The sequence below is a fragment of the Mycetomoellerius zeteki genome, unplaced genomic scaffold (assembly GCF_001594055.1).
Source record: "Mycetomoellerius zeteki isolate Tzet28-1 unplaced genomic scaffold, Tzet1.0 scaffold1375, whole genome shotgun sequence".
NCBI classification, from domain to species: Eukaryota; Metazoa; Arthropoda; class Insecta; order Hymenoptera; family Formicidae; genus Mycetomoellerius; species Mycetomoellerius zeteki.
This window is the reverse complement of record NW_017256315.1, coordinates 3,109-9,155: the sequence shown is the minus strand read 5'-3', so window position 1 is coordinate 9,155 and position 6,047 is coordinate 3,109. Positions and strand designations below refer to the sequence as shown.

The 6,047-nt window shown below is 38.1% G+C and overlaps 2 protein-coding genes and 1 pseudogene across 2 annotated transcripts; 2 read left to right on the top strand and 1 right to left on the bottom strand.

Annotated features, from left to right (window-relative positions):
- Positions 1 to 1,117: 1,117 nt before the first annotated feature.
- LOC108731773 (uncharacterized) lies at positions 1,118 to 1,657 on the top strand. Its single transcript, XM_018462278.1, has one exon. It carries the CDS (start codon positions 1,118 to 1,120, stop codon positions 1,655 to 1,657), a length of 540 nt encoding a protein of 179 aa, XP_018317780.1.
- Positions 1,658 to 2,909: 1,252 nt separating this feature from the next.
- On the top strand, positions 2,910 to 4,084 carry LOC108731772 (putative nuclease HARBI1; annotated as a pseudogene).
- Positions 4,085 to 4,425: 341 nt separating this feature from the next.
- On the bottom strand, positions 4,426 to 5,865 carry LOC108731775 (uncharacterized). Its single transcript, XM_018462279.1, has 6 exons — positions 5,840 to 5,865; positions 5,570 to 5,699; positions 5,254 to 5,472; positions 4,978 to 5,179; positions 4,718 to 4,902; positions 4,426 to 4,628 (listed from the first exon to the last, which is right to left on the bottom strand). Exons 1-6 carry the CDS (start codon positions 5,846 to 5,848, stop codon positions 4,426 to 4,428), a joined length of 948 nt encoding a protein of 315 aa, XP_018317781.1. The 5' UTR covers positions 5,849 to 5,865.
- Positions 5,866 to 6,047: the final 182 nt, after the last annotated feature.

Sequence of the window (6,047 nt, the reverse complement as noted above, 5' to 3'; positions counted from 1 at the left end):
ATGGCGCAAAACTTTGGGAATCTCTACTCGAGATGCATGAGGGAGGGTATCTTCCCTTCCATCTGGAAGAAGGCCAGTCTCGTCCTTTTGAGGAAACCGGGCAAACCGGAAGACCAATCTAATGGATACAGACCAATATGCCTACTAAATGATGAGGCTAAAATATTCGAAAGAATCATTGCGGAAAGGATTAACGAACATCTAAATGGAAGGGGTCCTAACCTGGATCCATCTCAGTATGGATTTCGCAAAGGTAGATCCACAGTTGATGCGATTTTGGCAGTCAGGCAGTTCATGGAGTCAGCTTTCGATCATGGACAAGTGATTATTGCAGTTTCACTAGACATTAGTAATGCCTTCAATAGCATCCCATGGGAAGTAATTGGCAACTCCTTAACGGAGCACAGAATTCCGTTGTATCTTCGGAAAGTCATTAGAAGTTATTTGAAGGAAAGAAGCTTGGTCTTCCCCAACCGTAATGGAGGTCTCAGTTTAAGGACGGTGGAGAGAGGGGTCCCACAGGGATCTATCCTGGGTCCTTTGCTTTGGAATCTGGGTTTCAATAGCATCATGAAGAGGGAGGATCTACCCGAGGAAAGTGGCGTAATCTGCTATGCAGATGACACGCTAATCTTGGCATCTGGAAGAGATTGGCAGGAGGCATCCATGTTCGCTGCAGAAGCTACGAATATTGTTGTCCAACGGATTGAAGAACGTGGTCTTTCGGTAGCTCTCAAGAAGACGGAAGCGGCATGTTTTTATAGAAAGGGCAAACCTACTAAAACTAATATAAAAGTGGCAGGAGTAGAGATACAGATCAGATCTAGCATTAAATATTTGGGTCTGCTATTAGATAGTAAGTGGTGTTTTTTGCCTCATTTTACCGAATTAGCTCCAAAAATGGAGAGAGCGTCTATGGCTCTTTGTAGGCTCCTCCCCAACATAGGAGGTCCGAATAATAGGGTCAGAAGACTCTTCGCTAACGTAGTGGCATCAATTGCCCTATACGGAGCGCCGGTGTGGGCTTATGACATACTTAAAAATAGAAAGATACTATCGATAATGAGAGCCAGCCAGCGAAGAATGGCAGGTCGAGCAATAAGTTCCCTTTGAGTTGATGGCCCAAAAATATCTAGAGGTCTATGAAAGGGTTGCCGAATTAAAGGAAACGGTTGAAACTATGATCCATCCAAGGATGTTGAATGGAATTCAAGAGATAGCCCAATGTAATCTTATAGACGAATGGCAAATATGGCTTAGAAGAGCAGAACAAGGCAGAGGTACAGTCTTAGGCGTAATAGCATCACAACTACAGCAATGGATTAATGCTAGGATAGGTCTTCCATTCCGATCTACTCAAATAATATCTGGTCATGGATGTTTCGGTAAATTCTTACACCGTATAGGTAGGGAGACGTCTAGTGCGTGTTGGCATTGCGACTCTGTGTGCGACTCCGCTTCACACACATTACGTGATTGTCCAGCGTGGGCAATCGAAAGGGCTAACCTCTTAAGGGAAGTGGGGGATTTGTCCTGGGAAACTCTGATTCGGGCCCTTTACAGAGACAAGGGCAGGTCGGCCTTTGTGACATTTGCCGAAAAAGTCATGCGAAGGAAAGAAAATACGGAAAGACTTAGGGAGGGAATGCCAATGTAAGCGATTCTAGATTAGTAGTATGTAGAAACTGGTATAAATGAGTATACAACGACGGAATGAGTGAATGTATGTATGCACTTAATTAGGGAAATTATAACTAGGAATAAGGGGGAAAGCTCGAACCGAGTAGCGGGACGGGCAGGGGATAGATAGCTTACTAACCCCGACTCTGCCAGTGGGGGCGGAGCTTCTTCATCTTTATATTAGCTCCCCTACTGGCAGCCCAATTCATATACATTGATGTGAATATAGGAGAGCCATAACGATCGTACCGAATAGCGGGACGGTCGGGCTAATAATTAAATAACGATTAATAATACATAGTAGGAAGCGGAGTTGGGCTTTGGCCCAACCCTCCGGGGGCCCGTGGGGTGGATGGTGGGGGCACTCCACCCCCTCGAGACGGGCTAGGGGTAGATTAAGATAAATAGGGTGTGGGCGAATCTCCGGCGTAGGTTCGCCTACTCTGTATGAATGTGGTAGGACTCGCTTTAGTGATGGGCGGGGGCCCAGCCAGAGGTATTGCAGCTGCGGAGTTCCTGGCTGGGTCCCACAACGCGCGCGGATAGGACGCCCGCTGAGTTTTAGTCGGTAGGCCCCCGATGGTATGTAACATCGGGGGAGAGTCCGACATAATCGCTCACCTAACCCCCTAGGTGAGCGATATGCGTAAAGCATTTCTCAGCGTCAAAAAAAAAAAAAAAAATAGGGTGCTGTCCCATGGGCACGGAAAACGAAATCGGAACACGGAATCGGAAAGGTGAAGTGGTAGGGGCAACCAATCATCATCGTTCCGTTCCGATTTTAAATAGCCTGACTCCCCATGGGGCATATTTTTCGGAAACGGAAATTTTTTGTACACTGTCGGTCACTAGCAATTAGGTTAAGAGTACTGAAAAAGTAGAGAATCTCATCTGTAAGTATTGTAATTATATGTTTGCTAAGTTATTTTATATTAGATTATGGTGATAGCCTTGCATACATTTCTAACCTAACATTATATATACAATATCCCAAATATCCAAAGAAAAGAAATTCATTATTATTATGTTAATATTATGTCAATTTGACGTTATTTTGGTTTTTTATTGATAATGACCCAATCGGCATCGAAACATCTGTACATTGTTTACTAAGATTAAACTAATTGTTTTGGCTCGTAGCCTTTCTTATTATTATTACTAGTTTTATTATTCTTGACCCATAATATATTAAATATTTTTTATTTGATTTTTGAAGGAAAAGATGAAAGCGACAACAGCACGATTACTGCTTATAAAAAATATAATGAAGTGGCAAAGTACTCCACAGTTATCTTGGCAAAGAGAGTTTCGAAAAAGACAGCTGCTGAAAGCTTTTGGTATTTATAAAATGTTGAAAAGAATAGAAAATCTGAAGATCCAACGACAATTTTGGGTGCGTCCAATATTTACCGAAGAACGGAGGAATTTGCAGGGAGCAAGTGATAATTTAATAAGAGAAATGCAATATATTGATATGGAAAAGTATATTGAATATCTACGCATGGACACTTTAACATTTCATGAATTATTACATCTCATCGGGCCGAAAATCGAAAAGCAACATGTAGTGAGAGCTCCAATATCCGCTTCTACGCGTCTGGAAATATGTTTACGCTATCTAGCATCAGGAGACAACATGTCATCAATTTCGTTCGCTTTTCGAGTAGGACTTAATACAGTTTAGAAAATTGTATCAGAAACTTGTGAAGTTGTTTGGAATGCATTAAAAGACAAAGTTTTTCCTGAAATTACTGAAAATTTTTGGAGAGAAAAGGCCAGTGAATTTGAAACGCAATGGAACTTTCCTAACTGTATTGGAGCAATAGATGGAAGGCATATGACAATAACCGTATGTTTTTTTTAATATGATTTAATAAATTTTTTCTTATCTTTTCATTAAATAATAAAAATAACTTTTTATTCGTATAAAAAGAAAATAATTTTTTTGTTGTTTTTGGCTCCACCTCATAGTGATTCAACTTATTTTAATTATAAAGGTACTCATAGTATCGTCCTCCTAGCAATCGCAGATGCAAATTACTGTTTTACAGCAGTAGATATTGGAGCTGAAGGCAGACGAAGTGACGGAGGCATTTTTATGGAAAGCAAAATTGGACGTCATCTTATCAATAATACATTGAACTTACCTCAGCCAAGATCGATTATAGAGAATGGTTCACAATTACCATTCGTTTTAGTGGCTGATGAAGCTTTCGCTTTAACATCTTTTATGATGCGACCTTATCCACGTGCCAACAATTTAAATTTACAGCAGAAAGTATTCAACTATCGACTTAGCCGGGCTCGTAGAATTGTGGAATGTGCTTTCGGTATCCTTACGGCGCGTTGGAGAATTTTCCGACGACCTCTGTCAACAAATGTAGACAAGCAATCGCAATTGTAAAAGCAACAGTTTGTTTGCATAATTTTCTGATGCAAAAAGATCTCGCGGTTCCTACTGAAAAAAAGACAATATATGTTACGTCCTTCAGAGCACTTAAATATATGTAGAAGTACTTTCCAAGTATTACATTGCTCTGATAATACAGAAAAAAATAATATAATTCAAAATGCAGTGGACATTCGAGATGCATTCACAGAATTTTTTTGTACTGCTGGAGTTATATGTAGAACAACAATGGGACAAGGCATTATACAATGACATTTAAAAATCTGCAAATTCATTTATTAAATGTCGACATTATATTTTTTCATAATAATAAAATATATGCATAAGAGATATCTTCAATCATTCAATAGTCCCAGCCTTTCCTCCGCTTCACGTAATTTCATTAAAAACTCCAACCCTAACTTAGACCTTTCTTTGTAGGGTAGTCGACGCATCCCTTCTGCCAATCGTAACATAAACCCATCAATAGGGCTGGGTTGAATATTCATGTTTAAGAAAGCTCTATCTAAATCGTTAATATTATTTGAATGTCGTCTTTCTGAAACCACAAATAGTATATTAAATTATTAAATACTGTAATATTTTCTCATATCAATATACATATATTTCTATTTCAAATATACGAACTTCGTGAAGATGAAGACGCTGCAGAAAATTCAGAGACAGGTGATGGCGTTAAAGGTGGCCTATTTTCTAAATCTAAATTATTATCATTACAAAATAAATCTGAAGAAGAAGGTGAAGAAATAGGAAAATTATTTGTTACTTGATCTGTTGCTTTTCTATTTGGTATTCTTACAGATGTGCATGTCCTGAAACAGAAAAAAATAGAAAATAAATTCAGTTATTATTTCAAAATGTTATTTAACACATTCAACATAACTTACTCTTTATATTCTAATGTGTCATTAAGAAAACTCATTGCATCGTAAAAGCGGAAGGACGGTTTATTTCTTTCGTTTGTGGACGTACCAGCGGCACCACTCTTTTTTTCAATACTTTGTATTTTCTTAAAATTCCTCCTAGCTTTTGTATAGCAATCTCTTAAATATTGCCATCTTTTTTCTGCGTAAGCAGATGAATATGCACCTAAAATATTAATTTTGAAAAAAAGTGCTTGAAAATTAATGTGCGATGAATGTTGAACCTCCTACACAATTTACCTCCTACACAATTGCTGACTTCCTGCCATAGGTCTTTTTTCTTTAATTTGGTTCTTTCTTGAGTTGGTATTCGATAATCATACAAGGCCGGTCGTTGTTGAATTAAGCTTATCAGCTCCTCATCTAATACTTGTGCTTCTGGAACATTTTCATCCATTGTTTGATCTTGTGAGCTTCCACAAGCTGATGTCTCCATCAAATTTTCTTGTACATTTTTATCTAAACAATAAGAATGGAAACTCATTATTGATAGTAACAAAAATTTCATACTGTTTAGTTTACATTTTAAAAATACTATATGAGAAATTTTTTATACTTGTCATGACAACTTTTCCTGTCTCATTTATGCTTAAAACATTGTGTGCTTCGTCATAAGTACTGAAACAAGAATGTTGAAAAATATTGTCCATGTTCAGTATCCAGCCACAGTAGCCACATTTTACTTTCTAATAATAAATAAATGATATTAAATAAATTAATCAAAATAATTATATTGTACATATAATGTTAGGTTAGAAATGTATGCAAGGCTATCACCATAATCTAATATAAAATAACTTAGCAAACATATAATTACAATACTTACAGATGACATTATCTACTTTTTCAGTACTCTTAACCTAATTGCTAGTGACCGACAGTGTACAAAAAATTTCCGTTTCCGAAAAATGTGCCCCATGGGAAGCCAGGCTACTTAAAATCGGAACGGAACGATGATGATTGGTTGCCCCTACCACTTCACCTTTCCGATTCCGTGTTCCGATTCCGTTTTCCGTGCCCATGGGACAGCACCC

Bases quoted from the DNA above. Each gene is read 5' to 3' on its own strand.
- LOC108731775 (XM_018462279.1), bottom strand. The intron at 5,473-5,569 runs GTATAAAAAATT...CTTATTGTTTAG, and splicing joins AGGAAAAGTTGTCATGACAA to ATAAAAATGTACAAGAAAAT. The intron at 4,903-4,977 runs GTAAGTTATGTT...TTTCTGTTTCAG, and splicing joins GACACATTAGAATATAAAGA to GACATGCACATCTGTAAGAA.
- LOC108731773 (XM_018462278.1), top strand. From the start codon at position 1,118: ATGGCCCAAAAATATCTAGAGGTCTATGAAAGGGTTGCCGAATTAAAG.